Source organism: Lutra lutra, chromosome 14, assembly GCF_902655055.1.
Source record: "Lutra lutra chromosome 14, mLutLut1.2, whole genome shotgun sequence".
Lineage (NCBI taxonomy): Eukaryota > Metazoa > Chordata > Mammalia > Carnivora > Mustelidae > Lutra > Lutra lutra.
In genome coordinates, this window is record NC_062291.1 from 60,919,697 (window position 1) to 60,941,912 (window position 22,216).

The 22,216-nt window shown below is 50.7% G+C and overlaps 1 protein-coding gene across 5 annotated transcripts in view; it reads left to right on the top strand.

The window, feature by feature from the left end:
* The window catches only part of PAX2 (paired box 2), a 90,946-nt gene that overhangs the window by 26,646 nt on the left and 42,084 nt on the right, over positions 1-22,216 (top strand). For all 5 annotated transcript variants that reach the window (XM_047702974.1, XM_047702975.1, XM_047702970.1 and 2 more), the window contains exons 5-6: positions 15,221-15,306; positions 16,979-17,098. In XM_047702974.1, coding sequence (XP_047558930.1) covers positions 15,221-15,306; positions 16,979-17,098 — 206 coding nt within the window. The remainder of the gene's footprint in view (positions 1-15,220; positions 15,307-16,978; positions 17,099-22,216) is intronic.

Genomic DNA, 22,216 nt, shown 5'->3' on the forward strand with positions numbered 1-22,216 from the left:
TCAGCCCTGCGAGGCATAGGTGGACCTCCTCCTAAAAGAACCAAGCGGTCACCTGCAGGGAGGGCCCTGGATTTATCTCCAGCCGTTTGAGGGGCGGCTGCTGTCCACACCTTGGTTTCACCGAGCTCTTCCTACCAGTGCCCAGCAGCATTGACGCAGGGCAGCGGAGCCGAGAGGCACACTCTGGGGTCACCGCGCAGGCACACCCGCACGCACGCGACCTTCTCATGTGTGGGGACAGCCGGTCACTCATGGGAGTAAACGACTGTCCCCTGCACGGAGTCCTTCAATGCCGTGATGCCTTTGATAAAAAGCAGTAACCCCAAACACTGTTGAATAGAACGATCTAAAGTTCCTATTTACCAACACATAAATTAAGTCGAGTGGAGAGAAAACACGGGTCAGAAAAATCATGTGGGTAGATCAGTGGAGACACTGAAGGATCACCGTGCTGCTGTATGGATAAGGAAGCTGTAAACAGCATTAAAAAGAAGAGAGGGAAAGGAAATGGAAGTGGAGCCCTGATAAAAAGCAGAGCACTAAATCACACACGGGGGTACATGTACAAAGTCACAAACCAGATTTACGCCAAGCGTTGCAAGATCTACAGCTTGGTCGGACTGCACGTGGAGATACTCTGTGCCCCGGCGTGCGGGCGTCCACAAAGCGGATGAGGCCGTGTCAGCATGAAGGGAGTGGATTTGGCCGTAAACTGGGCCCTCCCTGTCAGACCAGTGAGACTGACCCCTCAGCTCTACGGTGCAGGGATCTGATGGGGCCGGCTTTGCATACAGCCGAGGAAACAGCCTTAGGAGGTCTTTAAAGGTCTTCGAGCCCATGAATCTTTGTGAGCCAGACCCACGTTCTAATGGATGTCCAAGGCTGCAACCCATCCCTAGATGGAGTCTGCTTGACTAGTTTTGGTAGAAAGTTTGCTTTAGTCTCTTTTATTCTGAGTCATTCTCCTCCTTTTTAGCGTTCACTTGTGTCTCTTAGAAATGCATGCGCACTTGCTGACAAAGAGGTAAATGTGACAAGTCCCAAACAGGACGAAAACCCAACCTGTAGGCAGTCCTCTGTGAGGGTTGTCAATAAGAAGCCAAATAGCTGGTGATTTAGAGACATCTGCATAATTGATCAGATTTCTTAGTTCTTATCCAGGCATCGACACTCATTTTCATTTCACCGGTGTTGCATTTCATTGGGAAACACCTGTTTGCAGAGGAAAATAGTCTAGGTGACAAAGCGTCGTGGTTAGAAAGCGTCTTTGATACATTTGGGTCTGGTTTCTGGCTTACAAGGAGACGGGTCTGGACTTGAGGCAAGTGGAGAGTTGGTGTTTAGAGAGTTTGGTATCTGAACAAGCATAGCCAGTGGGCGCTCTCCCTGGAAAGCTGGTTGGGAGGGCAGATCACTTCGTTCAGATGAGGGTAAGCTGTCCGGTAGGCCTGGCTTCCGTAATGGAATCCACGGGACTATCTTAAAGAGAGTATTGGGTTCTTAGGAGGCATGGTCTTTCATTCCTTTATACTTTCATCTGTCCATTCAGAAACCCTTTGCTGAGCACCTGCTATTTGCCAGGCTATTCACACAAACCTATGTAACCCAGACAATGTAAGAAAGTGGGCTCTGGGAGCGATGGCTGGAGTTCGAGTCAACTTCCCTACTGACTGGCTGGCTATGTGGTTTTAGGTAAATCTCCTCTCCTCTTTGGACCTCAGTTTCTTCACGCATTTAACGTGGGGCCCACCGTACAGCTCTCTCGTAGGTTCTCAGGAGGGTTACCCGAGTTAATCCACACACCTCAGCATTGCACCCAGCACCTAGAAAGTGTTTGATACAAGTGAGTTGTTATTATGGCGGTCATAATCACCAAATGATCTTGCTCTGTGTCTGCATCAACGTTTGTGACTTCTGGCTTGTGTGTGCACAAACAGTGACCTCTTTTAAATAAACAAGCTTGAGCTGAAAGGATATTCTGTGAACAGAAATGTGTATCGTGAATGTCAGTGAGAATTATGGTCCACTACGAGCCCAGCCGGATTTAGGAAAGGACCTGTTCTATGTGTGTGCAGGGAAAAAAGCCCACGATGAGTCAGTTATCTGACCACTGAACAGAATTAGTCAGGTAATTGCCCCCTTTGTCCTCGTTGGTTGAGACCCCAGCCTCTATGGTTGTCTGTGTGTGTGCGTGCATGTGTGTGTGTATAAACTTCCTATGCCTGCGCACTCCTACTAACCTACTAGTGGTTGAGGAGTTGAAGGTTGGCATTTTCTGGGCTTCATGACATTTTCATGGGTTGTGGTGCTTTGCATTTTGTCATTTTTTAAAAAAGATAAAGTGAAACAGTCATGAAAAAAAATCCTTATTTTATGGGCTTGAAGGGTTCCTCTGATTCTTAAATGCCATAGAGGGAAGAGAAGGAAGGTAAACAGAAAGAGGAAGGGACGAGAGGAGAAAAAGTAAAGGTAAGATAAAGGATAAAGAGAGAGGAGAGGGGAAGTAAGCCAATATTTGACAAGTACAAACCAACCTGCTACTCTTGTCCCACATCTCTGTATGTTTCAGAGAAGTGTGGGAGGTTGATAATCATTGCAGTTATTTTCGCTGTTAAGACGTAGAAGATTTTAAGGAGGAAATTCAGGAGAAAAATTTTACTTTGGGCTTAATGTATTAAGCGCAATAGCTCACAGTAACTGGACAAGTACAAATTCTACTCACTCTGCGCATAACAGGAGCAAAGATGAAAATGAAAGTTTTCCAAACTCACGATGATGTGCTCTGGCTCTCCATCTTTATGGGAAGGTCCATGGACTGAACCCAGCACCCAGTCCCATTCTTGCCTATAGCTCTCCCTGCCCCTTTGGCCTGGGTAGGTAGCCAAGTTCAGCTCAATGGACTTTCGTAAGATCCACACCCAAATGCCTTCATATTCACTGATCTGATTCCTTTCTTACCCCTTCCTTATTTCCCAACTTGACCCCTTGATTTCATTATCCCTTATTTATACCTATTGCCGACCAACGTTCTTCTTTTTTAAATTAGAAAGGAAATCTTTTAAATGAGCTAAATTTGGATCTTGAGAACTCAATTATCTTTGGATTTTTTTTCATAACTGTACAATGTTTAAGGGCCATCATTTTCCTTTCTGCCTATTCGTCCTCACAGGGCCAGATGCAACCTTGGTCTGGAGATGGGCAGTGGTGAAATCTATCATATCCCAGCTCCTGCCCCTGTCCAAATGGACCAGAGGGCCAAGGAGGGAAGTAGCCCCTCTCTCCACGCTACCTGACTGCAGTTTTTGCACTTCTCTGCTTAAACCACACACATACCTTTACTCATCTTAGGGTTTTATGTATATTAGCACACATGTGGATGTGCTTGTACACATGCATAGGCAAATCTTATGGCTCCTTTACTTGGTAAGCCCTTATATTCATAATAATAGTAGCTAACAAGTGCTTACTATAGCAGAAATCATTATAAGCATGTCGCATGTATTAATTGATTTAAGCCTCGTAAACAACCCCATAGGGCTTTATAGGATTGTTTGTAGATGAGGTAACTGGAATACAGTGACGTTAAATAACTTACTCAGGTCACAGGCTAAGCAGCAGAACTAGGATTTGAACCCAGGCAATACTGGTTCTAAAACCCATGTGCTCCTCCAGCACTCCCTACTTCCTATTACTTTTCCATCAGAGGAAGAGCAGGTATCTATGGTCTCTTGTGAGGCTCTGTATATCTTACAGCCTCATGCCCCTCTCTTGACAAGCTCAAGAACAGAGACCCCGCACCTTGGTAGGAAGTCACATCTATGAGGTGTTGCCATACTCTCCTGTGCTGTGGGTGTGGCCCTGTGAGTGCAGGGGATGCTGGGAAGGAAGAAGGTGCTGATGTCCAGAGTCACGGAGACTAGTGGACTGGGGAGCTAGAGTTCATGCTGGACTAGGGTTCACGTTCATTGGAATCGGGGAGTTTACTCCCATCCATCCTCCTCTTGTCATATCAGGGACCCAGACTTTCAGTAGGCACTGAGTCCAGCTTTGGCTTTGACCCTTCAGGCAGATGTAGGCAAGGTGGTACCAGGACCTGTGTCAGAAGTGTTCATGAATCAGGGGCAGATGGCTTCCAACAGGACAGAACTGTGCATTTGGTCCTCGAGAAGAGATCCCCCCCCCCATCTCTAGAATCTTCCTTCTGGAAAGCAGCAGGGCAAACGACTAAGCTGGAGCAAGGTAAAAAAGCTAAAGGATGGGCCCTCTCACCCACCTCCCACAACCACACTGAGAAAGCAATTACCGAATCCTACACCACCACCCAGATCCAACATCATTACTCAACCCACATCACCAAGGAGACACCCATTAACCTAATCTCTGAGACATACATTACAAAAAAAAAAAAAAGATGCTGATATAATCAACGAACACAATAATTCAAAGCAGAAACCTAGCCATTGCTGCTAAACAATACCCACATTCCTCCAGCTCAGTGTTACACCAAGTGCCGTCACCTCAATACAATATCACAAAACACCAAGTAACAAACCTTAAGCCAGCTGCAGGAATGCATCGGGGCACAATGCACTACAGCGTACACCCAACACAATTCAAACTCTCCATCCCACAGGCACACCCATACACAAAGGCTGAAATCGTGTGGCTGCCAGAGCAACAGCAAAGGCTGGTCACGCATGCGCAGAGCTGGAGCCGGCGCCGGGCAGTAGAGCCCCCAGCCCCTCTGCACGCCCAGTAGAAAATGGTCACGGCCACGGCCTCCCCAAGCTCAGTGCCCAGCCAATCCCCAGGCACAGTGCAGCCTGCCAGAAAGCAGCAGCGCCATCCCGTCTCTCCAGCAGGTGGATGTGTCCAGACCATCACCTTCAATAAGGCCTCTGGGCTCTGGTTGCTAGTAAGAGAATAAACTGTCCCCTGAGCCTGCTTCCTGAGACAGGACAAATCAGCTCTATCCTGGCTGGGGTTTAATAAGACTTTGCTGTTACTGAAAATGACAGAGCTCCAGGGATGGAGGGGGTGGTGCCAGGAGCGGGGGCTCACCGAGCTGGGTGCAGGAATTCCCCTTCCTCCACCAAGCCCTGCCTTCGGTGGCCATTCCAGAGCCGAGGCCGTCTTGCTGGGTGTTCACTGAGTATCGATTCAGTCTGCAAGCAATTTTAATATTTCTTCAGGGACTTTCCAGCAACAGCACAAGTCATTAATTCACCCTCCCAAATTGCTTATTCAATAGCAGGAACATGGCTCCTGAATAAAGTCCCAGAATTTATGTGACTCGCATGAGTCAGGAGGTCAAACAACTGTTATGGAGCGAAGTTAAAAATCCAAATAAAATATTGACACTTTTTTGGGGAGGGGGGGGGAGTAAAGGTATTTAAAATAGGTTTTTGTTGCAATACCCCCAGGATAAAGAATGGAAGGAGACTGAAGACAAGTTGAAGTTTATAAAATCAATGGAATTTATTGCACATCTACTTGGCATTTAATAATTCTCTCATTTCCACACCCCCCCCCACCACGTCCTAGCCATAGACAGAAAGATACACATGTGTACAAGTGCACATCTATGCACATCAATACCGATGCATGGACCAATATAAAAACACAGTTGTGATGTGAGAATCCCAGATGCTCTGGAAAGGGACTGGTGCAGAATGTGACTGTGGCTTACATATTTGACAGAAATAGGCATAACTGGAGCAGAAATTCATGAAGTAGGTTTTGGCAAATATATCTAGTATTATAAATTGTGGATCAATGCATCAGAGCCGACATGAATATAAAGATACACTAATCACAGTAGTCGTTTCTAGAAACATAGAAACACTTCGGTGTGCGGTACCATTACACACTCACGTACTCGATTCGGAAACTAAATAAGTAGATAAATAGATACAGAGAATTTGGAAACTCTACACCCTAAACCTCCCAGTGCATATAAATACGGAAACCATAGCCACTTAACCTAAAATTGTGGTTCGTTTGTAACATAGACGCACTGCTCATCAAACACAGGGGAGAGGCTAAGCATGTTCAGAATCGCTACTATATGCAGTTTCTGTCCGTTGTCTACGCATACATTTGCTCAGTTGTCCAGAACATAGATGGGAAAAGATGAGGCCCAAATAGTTAACAAACACAGATAACTATTAATAAAGAAATTCCCAGAAGAGGTCATATTGTTCAGTCTAAAGACATTGGAGTCCCAGGCCTGCACCCAGAGTCTGGCTCCGGTGTTATTAAGCACTTGACCTTAGGCAAATTGCTCAGCCACTCTTGTCTGCTTGGCATCATAGAGAACATGCCTGTTTAACAGAGTTGTAGCTAGGATTTAAATGAGCAGATGCATTTGTCACTGTGGCTGTCAGTTAGTGAATATGAAATAAGTTCTAGTTACTTCTTTTACTACTATTGTGTGCAGCTCTTCTATCGGGCCAGCCTCTCCTAGAGTCTACCGTCTGTTCTGGGTATGAGCTATTCCACCCAGTGGTTAGCTAAATGGGTTCTGCAGCCAGGTTCCCCGGTTTAAATCCTGGTTCTGCTGCCTAACAGCTGTGTGTCCTTGGGTCAGTTACTTAACCTCTCTGAGCCTCGGTTTCCACATGTGTGGAATAGGGATAATAATCTTCTTAAGAAGCTGTGAGAAATAAATTAATTCATGTAAAGTGCTTAGCACAGTGCCTGGTACACAGTGAATGTATATTAGTACACTTCATTCCCGAAGATGTTATCCTTATCATTATTAATAATAACCTTCATTTGTTATTCAGCAAATAGTTTTAAAGCGCTAACATTCTGCCAGGCACCATTGCTAGGTGCTGGAAATACATTAGTGAGAGAAATGGGTGTGATCTCTGCCGGTGTAGAGCTCAGGGTCTAGGGGAGGACTCAGTGTGAATTCAGTAAGCAAGGAGACAAGCTTTCAGCTCTGTGCTAGACCCTGAGGGCAAGAGGGGTGCGGAGAGAAAGATTGGAAAGCCAGGGCGGAGCCAGATTGGGAAAGATTTTGAAGGCCAGGCTGAGGAATTTTGAATTGATTCTGTTGGTAATAGGAAGCAATTGTAGGGTTTAGCCACGTCACATTCTTTCAGGAGACAGACCGATGGATTGTTTTCGAATTCTGGAGTCACTGGGCCAGAGGTGGGAGGGGCAAGAGGCAAGGAGGTCAGGCCCCGCCTCTGCTGCTGCTCAGGGCACTTCCTCCAGGCTTCCTTCTGCTTGCCTAGGGAGGAGGGCTTGCCAGGGAGGGACACGGAGCATGGGCAGGGAGGACTTGGTCCCAGCAGGGAGGCTACACGGCACCCCTTTCACCATTACATCCTGCCAATCTTCTAGCCTCTGGACTTCCCAAGCAGGATCATGGGGTGGACAGCTGGTGGACCCCAGTTCTAGCCCGGAAGCCCTGACAGATGAGGGCAGGGCCGGTGGTGAAAAGAGCTAGTCTGGTCACGCTCTGGGCTTGGCATGCACTGCAGACTGGTTTCCAAATGGTTAGTTAAACACATTGCCCCTTAATTTTTAAACCTATGCATATCTTGAAGTTAAATCAATCCATATGCTTACCATTCATCATATAAACCATCACTATTGCCCCCTTGGGCCAGCCCCATGGCCCATCTAGCCTGGTAAATTGTATCTGGCCTGGGCTCCCGGGGACACGTGGTGGAAGGATTATCGCCCGTAGTGCCAGTCTTAGAAGGCTAAGTTGATGCAGGATATCTAAAGAAATACTATTTAAGGTGATAGCCAAGGAACCCAGTGGGAATCTAGCATCTGGCAATGTACAAAAACCTATTTTGAAATTATTTTTATTTTAAACCTCTAGTTTAGTTTCCACGGAGGAACTGTGATAGCTTCTTGAATTTTGCTTCCTGGGTCAGTGGGAGTCAGGATCAGCAGATGGAGAGAAATGTCGATGGACAGATAGGAGTAAGGAAACTTTGAGCCTTCTAAGACTTTCTCTCAACCCTCTCAAGGCTCCCCTATATTACCACAGGGGTGGTTTCTTTACCCCCTGGCTTAAGCCAGTCTTCTCAAATATTATAGGATTTAAGAATAATCTGGGCAATTTGCTTAAATACAGAGTCCTCGGCCTTAACACCATCAGACATTTTAATCAGGAGGGCTAAAGTGCACCCCAGGGGATTCCAACGCAGGTGGTTCAAGGACGGTGGTTTGAGGAAACTCTTCTGCAAGCTTTTCATCTCTTGGAGCTCAGTCATGCCTTCTGAGAAGCAACAAAGGAGGCAGAAGCTCTTGGCGCATTTGCGGGGGGGGGGGGGGGGGGGGGGGCGGAGGGGAGGTGTTAAGCTCAGAAGCCCAGCATTCCAGCTCTACCATGCTCTAGCCAGAACGGAAATTCCTGCCTTTTCCGGAAGCTTCCCGTCCGCGGCCATGTTCACGCACAGACCCTGCCTGACCTGTGGGTAGTTGTCCGCGCTGAAACCTGCAGGGGTCTGAGTGGGCATGGGCGAGCCACCCTGACCTGCACAGACTGCTGAGCAGGAGCCTGGGAAGATGACTTTGCACCAAGCATTTCCGGGCTGCAGTGGGGAGAGCAGGTTGGACGGATGCTGTTTCGTCTGCGAGGGGGCGGTCCTAAATGTGAGGGCTTTGGTTCCTGGGATGTACGGAGGGGAAATCCTAGTTCCTCAAAGTTCTCAGGAGGATGGGGAGGGAGGAACCATTTTTAGGGGAGGTGAAATTCTCCTGAATAATCTATGACAGTTCACTTGAAGTTCTGCCATGAAAAGTCTCCTGCTGTCTGCGCTGTTCCAACTTGACGCAGGGCTCAGCCCGGGACATGTACCCGGCAGAGGCAGTTCTCAAAGGCCTGTGTTGAAACAGTTATGTGCAAAATGTCCTTTGCTGAAGCAAATATCATTTTGTCCTCTGGAATGATCCAGCCTCTAATACCAGGAAGCCCGAGGGTGCAGAAGGAGGCCCTGCCCACCACTCCCCTGGCTCAGTGGGCTGTGGGGCCAGCAAGGCTGAGACATTGTCGGCCCCTGGAGTTCCCTCGATTTACCAAATCAGGACAGACTTTCCCCCTGCGAGGAATGAAATATTTTCTGCAAAAACTCTGAAGTGGGCAGTCTACCCTAGGACAGTTTGAACTGATTTATACATGTGCATGGCGTGTGTATACAGACACCTGACTTCTTGCCCTAAAGACCCTTTCAGCAAACCAGTAACATGGCCAAGCCTGGGACCAACCTGCCATTCTGCTAAGAAGTAATTTCATCGTGGGGAATGCCGTCTGCTCCAGGCATCCAGATAGGATTTTATGGGGACGTGTTTGGAGATCCCATGTATATATCACGTTGTCAGCGGCTGGTTCCTACAGGTGTTATTACTCCCATTTTAGAGAAGGGAATACTAACTCTCAGGGAGCCCCTACCCTTTGTTTCTCAGAACACAATAGAAGAGGCTGGAAATAAATCCAGGAGTTTGGATTCTGGGCTACAGGGTATTTCTTTTCTGGAGATAGGCTAGTGTGGTGGTTACGGGTGTGGGCCTTGCATTTAGTTTCCTTGAGTTCAAACCCCAGACTTAGCCATTTATTAAATGGGTGACGTTGGGCAAATTGCAACATGCCGTATCTCCAAAATGGGTTGTTGTGAGAATTAAGTAAACTGTTTGGGGCATGTAGAGCATTGCCTAACGCATAGTAAATACTCAGTAGACAATGGATTTTATTCCTGGGGCTCCTGTTAAGGAAGCATTGCTCCTAGAAATCCTGACCAGCCTCGCCCTGGCTATGCTGTCACCTAACTCTCTCCAAGGTGAGCTGTCTGAGGTCACCTCAATGCTAATAGGACCTCTCCTCATCTCCACCTCAGGGGGAGTTTTTGGACACCATTTATTATCATATAATACAATGCAATATAATATCATACATAACATAACATAATATGATGGGTAGGTTAACTTGGAAACCCTGAGGCGGACCGTGGATGGATGGATAGATGAATAGATACATTTGTACTAAGTATACATACATTATATCATTCTATTGATTTGTAAAAAGTTCCCGGTCTGCCTGGCTGTAATGAGATTTTTGAACTTTGCGTGGCGATCAATGAGTGGAATATTATTGGCCTGGAGAATTGATATACCTGCTCTCAGTGGCTTGTTCTGCTCCTAGGCTGCCCCGGCCCCCCAGGTGTACGATTCCAGCAGACACTTAACCTTTTTTACAGTGTCATCAGGCTAAAAGGAATCTAATAGTGACACAGGACTTGTGCTCAGCACTCTGCCACTATTGCTTTCCTGTCACAAATAATTTATAGCCTTCTATTTCCATCCCTGAGCCTGCACCCCAGCCCTGCCTCCTGCTTTCCCCCAGCTCCCAGGAATCAATAACCTCACACAGCCACAGTGGGACTACGGGGTGCAGAGAGACAGACGGACCCAGAGAAGGGAGACCCATAGACGGGCAGAGAGAGCCACGGGGCAGAGAGACAGAGAATGACACACAGAGGAAGGAAGGAGAGGAGGAAGAGGAAGTGGGAAAAGGAGGAGAACCAGAAGAGGAGGAAGGATTTCCTTGGCGCTTTCTTAGAATGTTGAGAGCTCCTTGGTTTCTCCATGAGTTTAGCAAACTGTTAATAGGAGACTCATTACCTGCTTTCATTCTAACTCACAGAGCTGATGAAACTGTTTTGATCTCCAGCTTGGTGGGAGGTGGAGGCCTCCTGGGAATTTAACCAAGGAAAGAGTGACTTCACCTGCCTTGTCATTTATCCTTGGAAGCACAGTCACGGCCCCCTGGCATCTACGGGGCCCCGAAGAAGCTCGGGCTCATGCTGTCTGTGGATCCCTCCCAGGGATCCTGGGCGGAGGGCCCTAGTCCGTCTCACTGAGTGTCTCTCTGATGCGCCTCTTTTGCGGTCAGGCTACGACAACTGCTGCTGTTGCTTCTTGTCTTCTTGGTGCTCTGTCGGGGGCCCCCATAGCGGCGGCACTGACCCGGCTGGACCATGTCGGCCTTCGAGGCCTCCTGCCTGCACCTGGCTCAGCCCCTAAATAGAAGGCAGCTGGTCCTGATGGCCACCCACAGGAACATGGCTACTCCTAGACGTTGTTATTATTATTAGCACTAGCATTTACTGAGCCAAGCATCATACTAACCATCTGACATGCATTATCTTATTTAAACCTCACAACAATCCTGGGAGGTGGACAGTATTATTATCCTCTTTTACAGGTGAGGGAGTAAGAAACTGTCAGGGGTCTCATTAGAGAAAGTCCCCTGAGCTGGGACTCAGACTCAGGCAGACTGGGCCCAGAGCCCACCCCTTCATCCCTTTACCCTAGTCACACCCTTGCCAAGCTCCTCAAGTGCCTCCTGCTGGGCTCAGGCCAAGCCAGGAAAGGTTGGGGAGGAAGGGCCCATCCCTGTGAAGGAGAATATGCTGGAAAGAGAAGTAGGGAGCAGGGGTCCTGACAGGGCCGTTTTCCCATGGCAACAAGAAATGGCACTTGCTAGCTGCCTAGTAGAGACATGGGCTCCCAGACTCCCCACTGATCCCCCAAAGATCTTTACCTGCACACTTGACTTGAGGGCCAGACCCGCCTGGGGCTGTGGAGGACATGCATGTGTCTGGCTGTCTTGCAGTGCCAAGAATGAAAAAGATGGGGAGAGAATGAGGAGAAATGGGAAAGTAGTATCAGACAGTCACCCACAGCAGTCCTACACTTTTTAAGCTTTTTAAGATCTTTTGAAGCTCTGGTGATAATCCCCTGCGTTGTCAGTCATGTACAGGATTCCAGGTCAGCAATCAATAACCACCAGGTATCCACGATTCCAGTTCTTAAATTTCCCCAGATCAGCTCTGGAGTCTAGCAAGTGTCCACTTCCTGGGGGGGCATGGATGGACATGTAACTCACACAGGCGCCCTGCCCAGCTCCTCTCCCATGGATCCCCAAGCCACTATCAGGGAGTAGTGATTTTCCATCACTTGCTGCCTCGACTAAATCTACACCAGTGCCCCAGGGGTCAGAGGTTCTTGGTAACAAAGATAGAAACTCCGCAAGGCAATCCAGTTATCTGAGTCAACCAGCCCCAGCCCTGGGGTTTCCTTAGTCCAGGGCTCACCAACCTGCAGTCCAGAGCCCCCACACAGCAGGCCCAGTGAGATCCCAGAAGATTTTGCTGCAATGAATTCAGAGTGGCTGCTCTGAGCTGCACAGCCCCCTTCTAGACTTTTCCTATAGACCATTCTCAATGGGCCTCAGCTCCTGTCTGATCTTTCCCATTGTGATTATGCTCCAAACCTTCCCCCAGCTCTAGGAAGATGAACTTGCCTTTTGCTGTGCTGAGAGAGAGGAGCTGTAAAAGCTCCTTTTCAGAGCTCTTAGCCACCTCAAAATGCACCATCTCTCTCGCCAGCTCTTCCTGCTGCCTCTCCTTGCTCTGCCTTGTTCTCTCAGTCATCTGCATCCTGCCAGGCAACTTCAGGCTCTCCCCCTAGTTCTACCTCCTCAGCCTGCCAACGTATCTAGGTCCTTCCTACCTTAAATGGCCTTCCCTCCCCCTCAGCTGCCAGTTCCATCCACTGGTTTCCTCTCCTTTCCTACAGACTTCTGAAGGCACTGGTCTACTTTCACTGCCTCCCTCTCCTCCTGTTCACTCCCTAACCTCTTTCTGTCCTGTCCCAGTTGCTTTGATGAGACCACCGTCCCCCAAATTCCCAAATCTGTGCCTCTTCTTATTCCCAGTTCCCTCCAGTCTTTACATTGTCATTGATACTGCGAATTATACTCTCCTTTTGGAAACGTTCTTCACCAATGACTTAGGTGAAATGGCCCCATCGTGGTCCTGCCATTTCCAATGTGACCAATTCTGAGCCCTCTGCGAGGTCAGGTTCTTTTTCTCAGCCTGTGAAGGTGGGTGCCCTCCAGATACCTGCTCCTTAGGTCCCTTGTCTCTATCAATACCCTTTTCCTTGACAGTCTAAGATCTGTGTCTACTGTGCCAGCTGGACACTCCCTTACCACCCCAGACACTGCAAGCCCAAGACAAAATCAGCCACCTCCCTCCCTATCCTCTCCTGACAGCGGCACAAAGCACCAGCCTGCCTTGTCCCCAGAACTGAGGGTCTTAGGGCCATGGTTGACTCCAGCCAGTTGCTAAATCCTGGTCATTCTGCTTTCACAGTGTCTTGCAGACTCTTTCCTTTCCTTCCTGAGACCTCGTGCCTGTGTGCTGCCTTACCCGGATCTCTAATTTCGAGATCACTCCCGGCTTGAGACTCACTCTAACCCTGGCTGCTGCGTGTTGACAGAAGTGTGACAAAGTCACGGAGAGCACCCGTTTTAGGGACAGAGTTCTACCTCCGCCCTCACCAACAGTGTGGTCTTGACTGAGCCACTTAACCTCTGTCAGCTTTGGTTTTCAACCTGCAAAAGGAGAATAGTATCTACTCGGGAGGTTGTTGGGAGAAGGAGCCGTCGTATGTATAAGTGATATAAATTGTATATAATTTGGGCACCTACTAGATGATGAACAGATAGAAAATCACTTTTACCATCATTACTTCCAAGTTTTCAGCCTCATTTCCTCTTTTTCCTTTACGTACCTCCACTGCTCCTGGCTGGCCAGTCTGGGCTTTAAACCCTAAAACTAATTTGGCTTCCATGCCTTTCTCCTCCCTTCCTCCAGCACCTGCTTATGATGATCCCGCCCTACCCTGCCACAGCCGCTTTGCTCATCTTAGAACCGTAATATTTTTCCCTGGGAAGCAGCCCTTCAAGATCCTGTAGTCCCACCTTTTTACTTTACAGCTAAAGAAACAGAGGCCCCGAGAGACCGATTGATGAGCCCCAGAGCTCTTGTGGCTGTTGAGAGGCAGAGTCAGAAGCAGGACTCAGGGCCCCTGCCAGACCACCTGCTACCCTTTCCACACCTCTCCCTGCCCTCCTCCGTTCAGCCCTGCCCTCCCCTGAAGGTCTATCAGCCCTGCCCTCCCCTGAAGGTCTACATGAAGATCTACTTCCTCAGGGACTTCTTTCCTAGTCCCCCACCTGTAAGGGGCTGGGATCCTCCTCCTCCTCCTTCTAACGTTTACTCCCAGGCCCCTTGGGGCCCCTGAGCTTTTTCTGGATGTGTGTCCCCGCTCCATCCAGTTTTTCCTCTAGCACAGTGAGGCAGACGCCTTATCTCTGTTCCCGTGAGCGCTCACTTAAATCAGAGTGGGGTCTGCTCATGGCTTCTGACTCACCTGGCTGGTTTGGGTGAACTTAGCCCCCACGCTTCTGTGTAGGGAGGGGCAATGCCATGGGAGAAGCTGCTTTCAAGAGTACCTATTCGGACTAGTGGGCGGAGGGGAGCATTCCTTGGTCTTGGCATTGGTCTTCTGCATCACTGAGCCGTGGGCTCCTCAGATCACTGACAAGCAGGCTCATCCCAGCCCTGGGGTGTTTGATCCCCCCCCCGCCCCCCCCCCCCCCCCGCCAGAGCATACAGGATGGGTGCCAGACTTCTCAACTAGGCTAGTAAAGAAGCTGTGATCCAAGTAAGACCCCAGAAAAGCAAATCAGTGGGCCAGCGAGCTGGGCAGGAGCTGGGCAGTGCATGGACACAGGAAGAAGCTTTTCAGGGCCTGGTATTTGGCGAAGGGACCATGAGCTGTGCTGGAATCCCGGGGACAAAAAGGACTACCTGTGACCCAGCCCTTTCCTGGTTATATTTTTTTAGTTCAAGACATAGGGAAATCTTACTCTGTCCCCCAACTCTAGAGGACTGTGGTACAGTCCCAATAGGAAAGCCAGTTCCAAAATGATCTCCAGACCCAGGGAGTCCTGTTCAGAGGAGCTTTGCATGTGGTTGAGGAGGGAAGGGTGGGCAACAAGCCATCAGGGCCGTCCCCACCCCCAGAAAAGGGAAGGATGCTGTGCTCCACTCACTCTGCTGCCCCAGTCCTTGCCACTGAAAATCCAGCTGCAGCTCAGACGATGCACACCGAGGGAGAGCATGCAGACGCCTCTGTCCAGCTGCACTAGGCTGGCTCTGCAGAGCCCTAGGGGGGTGGGCATTGGCAGCTCATGCCTCACAGCAGTCAGCGAGGGGGGCACAGGGAACCAAGGGATGAGGAAGGAGCTGGGAAGCTTGGGAGAGGCCCTGTGCGGGGCTGGGCCAGAGCTGGTGCCGGCAGGAGTAGGCATGTGATGTGTGATGCTGTTTTGATGCTGTTGCAGGATCATCCGGACCAAAGTTCAGCAGCCTTTCCACCCAACGCCGGATGGGGCTGGGACAGGAGTGACTGCCCCCGGCCACACCATTGGTAAGAGGGCTTAAGGAAGGGAGGAGGGGGGCCCCACATAGGAGAGCCAGCCACTCTCTCCTGCCGCAGAACAGTCCACCTGCCCATCTACCTGAGGTCCAAGGCCCTCTTTCCCAGCCCACACTCTTCCTGAGCTACTAGAGGTCGGGATCTCCCCAAGAGACTCACTCTCCAGAACTGTTCTCTGCCTTCTGCCCACATCTCCTTGCAGCTCCTTTTCTGTCTCTGTCTTTGTCTAAATCAAGATTTTCCTTTAGCTTTTTAAAAAAATATTTATTTATTTGACAGAGAGAGACACAGCGAGAAAGGGAACATAAGCAGGGGGAACAGGAGAGGGAGAAGCAGGCTTCCCGCTGAGCAGGGAGCTTCATGAGGGGCTCGATCCCAGGACCCCGGGATCATGACCCGAGCCAAAGGCAGATGCTTACCGCCTAAGCCACCCAGGTGTCCCCATCCTTTAGCTTTTCCTCTCCCCCTTCCACTTCCTTCCTCATCTTTTGTTTTTATCTGATTCTGTCTCCACTTGCCTCTTTCTCTCCTATCTACCTTCTTACCGCATGTAATTTTTCAAATTCTTCTTCTCTTCTCCCCTCCTCTGCCTTCTCTCTTTTCCTTCCTCTCTCTGCCTTTCCCTTTCTCTGCATGTGTGACTCTGGATCTGTTCCCCCCCTCTCTGCTCTGCTCCTCATGGCCTCTTTCCTCTTAACCCATCTCTTCTTGATCTGTCTCTCTCCCCTCCCGTCTGTACTCTGCTGCTTCAGCCTCCTTCTGTACTGATCCTTGCTCATGGCCTCTTGGAGACATGACCCAGGCCCACCACAACCCCAGCTAATGTCCCCTGCCATATAGTCTTCCCTTTGACCCAAGGGCGCTTGGTGGGGCTATAGCCATAGATGTGGCCTGGGGCATAAGGGGCTGAAATGTGGTTCTACTTCTCCCGCTGCCCCTCTTGGCAGCTGTCCTCTTCTCTCTGGACCAGCAGGAAGTAGAGTTGGCTGGTCCAAGCCCTCCTGAAGTTGGCAGGAGCTGTAGTTTCTGAGGCCGTGTTACAGCGTGTGCCGGGAAGCAGGGCTAGGCCAGGCTGTACCCGAGTTGATCACTGTACAGTGAGTGTTTTCACTAACCTGTGCCCTGAGGGAGAAATGAGGAGCTTCTCAAGTGATTTCAAGTCCAGAAGCAACTGGTAGAGAGGAGCCATGGCCTCCTGGGCAATATCACGCCCATTCTTGTATCTCCTAGAGTGTCAGAGACAGAGCCTAGAAAGCCACTGCCTCTGAAACAAAGTTGGTAAAGGCCGACCCAGGAGCCTAGAGACCGTGAGCTGGGGTGTGTTTAGATGGGTCAGCAGGCTGGCCCCAGGGGTGGCTGGCTATGCAGGGAGGCCTGCTAAGAGCTGTGCTTTCTGCAGAAACACCAAGTCACTCTTGGGATTGACTCAGGGTTGGTGTTTCCCTCCATCCTCAGGAAGTGAGTTGAAGGGCCCAGAGGAGTCTCTGGGGTGAAGACCTGGGGCTGTAGAGCCCCGCGCTCCCCGTAAACCTCAGAGGACAAAGAGGACTATGAGTTCCCCATCCCTCTTACTGCCTCTGCCCCTCTCTGCCCCCAGCCCTGGGGCTTCGGCCTGTGATCACAGCTGTTATCCTGATGGCCTTTCCTCCTTACTCTCATCCAGTTCCCAGTACGGCCTCCCCTCCTGTTTCCAGCGCCTCCAATGATCCAGTGGGATCCTACTCCATCAATGGGATCCTGGGGATCCCTCGCTCCAATGGTGAGAAGAGGAAACGTGATGAAGGTAGGGAGGAGGGAAGAGGCTTGGCTTCCCTGTGCATGCTTTGTCCTTGGACTCGGAGCTCCGGTTTCGGCCCGGCCTTGCAGCTGCTCTGCTGTGAGATCAGTTTTAGTAGCAAAGCCCAGGTCCCCCCACTGCCCTGCTGGCTCCTGGAGAGGGAGGCAGGCTGTTGGCCATCAGCTTCACCATCTGCTCTGCAGCCTCAGTGGCCTCCTCTTCCGCTGGGACTGCCCCTAACATCCCAGCAGGGTGCAAGGGTGAGAGCATGAGCCGTGTATCTTGGGAGGTATCAGGAAGTTGGGGGACAGCTGATCTCTGACCCCGGGATTAAAGACCTATCTGCCCTTGTTCTTATCTGATCCCAACCCATCAGAAGATGGGGGCATGACGTCACATGCGGCTGACCCAGGTGTCCTTTCTCTGTGACACATGGATTCTGCACCCCCCCACCGGCCCCACTGAAACCACTCAGGGAGCTGGACATGGGCCTTCTGTACTCCGCCCTATGGGAGGAGACACCACTCAGGCTCTTGTCTGCCCCCTCCCCCCCACTCCCCGTTCCAGGTAATGCTTCAAGTTGCGGCCAAGACTGTTGGGCAGGGAGTTCAGGGCAGGGAGAAATGAAGAGGAGGAAGAGGGGAAAGGACTCGAAGAGGGAGTGGTGGCCAGGAGCTTGGGAGAAGGCGTTTTATAAATGTTGAGACATGAGGAGTCCCTTGGTGACCATCTGATTCTCTTCCGATGAGAGAAGGGCCCAGGGCACAGGGCCCACAAGCCCAGGCCGGTGGAGACGCCAGTGTCTGGAGCCTGCTTCCTGTCCTGGTCTCATGGTCCCTGCTGGGGAAGCAGTAACCTTCTGGTCTAGGGAGGGTGTATGATTTTAAAGGTACCTCCCATGAAATAGAATCCTCTAGAGATGAATATAAAGGGGCACTGCATATCCCATTAGCCAGGACGGTCCCAATTTATGCTTTTTGTCTCTGCATCTTGGCCCATTGGCATCTCTTTTTTCTCTCAAAAATGTCCTGTTTGGACAATAAATCACATGGCCATCCCAAGCATAGACAAGCCTTTGATTGGGGTAGCGTTCGAGGGTAAGGAATGGAGAAAAGGGACAAAAGTGAGATTCCCTGGGCCCAGGCTGAGGGCAAAGAGAGTATGAAAGCCCCAGCCTCCAGCAGAAGGGACGGAGCATGGGAGAGGCCTGGGTCTGGCAAGACAGTGATGACCTGGAGCTGGCCTCCTTCCAGAAGCCCTAATGGCCTCGTTTCACAGGGAAACAGCTTGTCTGGCTCTATTTCTCCTTCTTCCAAAATATCGAAACCCATTTGGCTGCCACGGCCTTTGCCACTCACTAAATTTCATTGTGGTTGTTTTGGCGGCAGCCCCTGATGGGCAGGGAGAGGCTTCCGGAAAGGCGCTAGGTCCCAGTTCTCCCTGGGGGCTTCCCACACTCCAGCCTTAGCCAGGCGCCCTGGCACCCTGAGTGGTTTGGAAGATTCTTCCCCAGGCCCCAAGGGTTCCCCCTTTCACCACCAGCCCCTGCATTTTTTAGAGTGTGAGATGTCCACCAGGCGGGGCCAGGGGAAGCCATAGGACCCCACTCCCCTGTGTACTCTTCCTTTTTGTCTGTGTTTGGGGCCAAACATGCGCTGTTTCCTGGGCTCCTGTGGACCTCCTGAGAGGAAGCCTGTGCAGGAGGCTGTGGCCACCCAGGGTTGGGCCCAGCTGCCCCAGAACAGAGCGCTCTCCTCCCTACAACTGATCACCTTCATTGTTTCAAGTCAATTCAATTCAGTGAACCTTTCTTGTGCATCAGCGGCAAGAAAGGCTCGGTGCTGGAGGACCCCAAAGTAGAACAAGATATGATTCTTGTCCTTAAGAAGCTTACAGTCTAGTGGGGCATGTAAATCACATGAGCCCAGAGAGCAGAAAGGCCCATCAGATAGCTGTGCTGTGATGGAGGTCTGGGCCACACGCCATGGGAACCCAGAGTCAGAAGGGAGTAGCCTGGTGGGAAGGGCTGCATTTCAAGGAGGGGCTTGAATGATGGGTCAGGAGCATGTTCAGAGACAATGGCAGTGTGAAATTCTATCTGGTAGACTGTGCCTTGTGACCAGAAGGTGCTGTGGTGGGAAGACTCACACGTGCTCTGGCAGGGCTGAAGCGGTGAGAGAGAAAGGCTGGGAGGGAAGGCTAAGGCTAAGTGCATGGGTTAGGGCCACAGGAGATCAGCCCGAGACTGGACCATGTTCTTCATTCTGCAGACATGAGTAGCCACTGTAAGTGTCTGAGCAGGAAGAGAGAAGAGCAGGGCTAGGTTTGGGAAGGCCATCCTCCGGCAGGGTGACTGTGATGGCAGCGGGGAGATAGCTCAGGAAGCAGTTGGCATCTTCTAGGTGAGGGCTAATGGGAGCTCTCGGTTTCCCCTACAGCTTAAACACCTACCTCCTTGGCCCAGCCAGGGGACAAGGAGGATCTGAGGCCCTACTTCTTTTGGGGTATGGGGGGATGGTTCTCTTGCCTTGACTCCCGCTTCCTCTGACCAACCCCAGCCCAGGTGGAGCCGCCATTTCCCTGGTAGAAGGCAGCACCTGTGAGGGAAGCCCGTTCTCCCCGACCTGCCCCCGTGCCCACCCCCGGCTGCTTCACACAGTTGACCTGTCGGTGGGATCCAGGTGGAAGGGAGAGGAAAGGAGAGAGCAAAGGCAGACCTTTTGCAGCTCTGCCCCCTCCCCCATCCTGGGTGCCTCCAAGCAGCCAGACCCAGTTTGCATTAGGGAGCAGCTCAGATGATTAAGAATAGGAGAGATAATTATGTGTCAAGATGATGTAGCCCAAGTGTGCGGTCAGGCCAAGGTAGCACAGCAGCTGGCAGGCCGGTGGCAGGAGGCGGCCTCAGGCACGGGCTGCAGACACCCAGGTGTGTCCTTCAGCCACCAAGCTTGCGGCACAGGCTACAAGGAAACTGACGGGGGGGGGGGGGGGCGGTTTGCCCTGCAGGGCACTGGCATGGGAGTGGGGATGCATGCCAAGGGACTAGACCTCCAGGGAGCAGAGGGGCCCATCTCGCTCCAGGAGGACCCCGCCGCACCTCCCTAGGCCCCATGCACTGTGGCATCTCTCTAGTGGTGCCGTACCCCGAGGGCAAGCCGTGAGCCTCTCTGTCCTCAAGGAAGCTAGCTGCTCTGGCTCCTGCCTCTGGGTACAGCTGGGCCTATTCTTCAGCTCTAACAATGTCACGGTGGTGGGCATTAGTGAGGACAATCTCTGCAACGTGTGCTGGCATTACTGGAGACAATCTCAGCGATAGTTATTGGTGTTCACAGTGATAATACCCAGAGCATTATTGGCATTGGCACTAGGAATATGGACGGCGTTATTAGTACCAGCAACAATCATATCTGTGGAGATATTAGTAAAGGGCCGATCAGCTGTGACTCCGGGGAAAAGGGAACTGACAGTGTCTGTGAGCCTGCCTGAGATGCCTTCTCATGCCATTGGAGGTATGGGAAAATCCCTGGACTTTCCTTTGAGACATGTGCTAGTCAAGAAGCTTTGATGCTGTCCACCTACCTGAGTCCAGGAGCTCCCAGAATGAGACCGGCAGATGGACCAAGGGTAGACGAGGAAGCTATGTCACAAAGCATCCAGAAGCCAGGCTCTCCATCAGTCGGAGAAGGTAGATCCCCAGTTAGTGCCCTGATAAGATCCTTACCTCTTTTTGGCTATGATTTCAGTTGAGTATATTAAAGTCCCTTGAAGGGACACTGCTTCCCTGAATACTGTATGCCCTGGTTTATGTGGCTGGAAGATAGAGACTCTTGTATTTTTTCAGGCTGGAAAACCAGAGTCCTTTGCCTTCACCCAGTTGCTTTTGGCCATAGCCTAAAGCATCGCTGTCCATGCGTGTTGTTGACGCACAGAGCAATTACATAACTTGTCCAAAAATCCAAATGAAGTCATATGGTATGAGGCTGGTTATCTGTGTGAAGGAAGGTGTGTTGGTATCATCCTTTGATGTGTGGGCTTGCAGGGGGCCGTGATTTTGCATTCCATTAATTAGGTACACATTGAGTTGCGTGGTTAAGAGGTGCCCAACCCTATGCAGGGGTGTATTTGCAGACTGGGCAGGTTGGAAGGAAATGGCTCAGTCCTGTCACTGCCTTTAATAGCTCCCTTCTGCTTTGGATGTAGCCATAACTGGAAAAAGAGCCTTGTTTCCTGAGTTAGTTAGGTGTTGCTCAGGTTAGATGTGGAGCAAATGAGGGGATTTGGTGGTGGCAATGAGCAGCGCCTTCCCGGTCCAGGAGCCCTGGCTTTGGGCAAGAAGAGGCTGCAGGACCCCCGCCCAGCAAGGAGGAGGATGAGGGTGCCAGGTGGAGGCAAGCAGGCTGTCCCTGGAGTGGCGTGGCTGGGCAGTGTGGCTCAGTGGGGAAAGGTGTGGGGCCCTGGAGTGAGGCACCCCCCCGCCCCAGGGTTGGAATCCCAGTGGCTCGGGCAGATTGCTCAACCTTGATCAGCTCAGTCTTCTCTATACAATGGAGATGGCATCGCACTCATTTCAGGGAGACTGTGGAGAGGACCACACAGAAGCACGGATACAGCGTTGAGCCAACTCCATCTTGGAAGGCAGGTTGTCGTGGGTCTGCGGGGGAGGACCTAATCGGCAGGTTTATACTTTGAAGGAAAGTGAAGTCATCTCAGAATAAAACCTATTTGGGCCCACGTTCCATTCTTGGTGCAAGAAACTGACACTGGGACAAGCTCACAGGGATGGGGCTAGGGAGTGAGGGAAAGATGTCAGCCACCCGTGTGTGATCGGGAGGACCTTTGTCCATCTCTGCGTGGGCATTTGCTGTGTGGTTATCTGGGTGGGCCATGTGTCCTCTCTTAATGTCCAAAGGCATTTTAGATGCGCATAATTAAATCTAGGACCCCTTCTTTTCTAACATGGAGGCATCCCTCCCTCTCTCCATTGCTGTGCATTTCTGCTCTCACATGTAAGTGTATTTATTTAGCTAGGGAAACGTGTGCGTGTTGTTTTATGCACACCATGTAATTTTTTACGTGGTTTATGCAAATATGGGTAAATGTGCGTTTTCCACCATTCTGAGATCT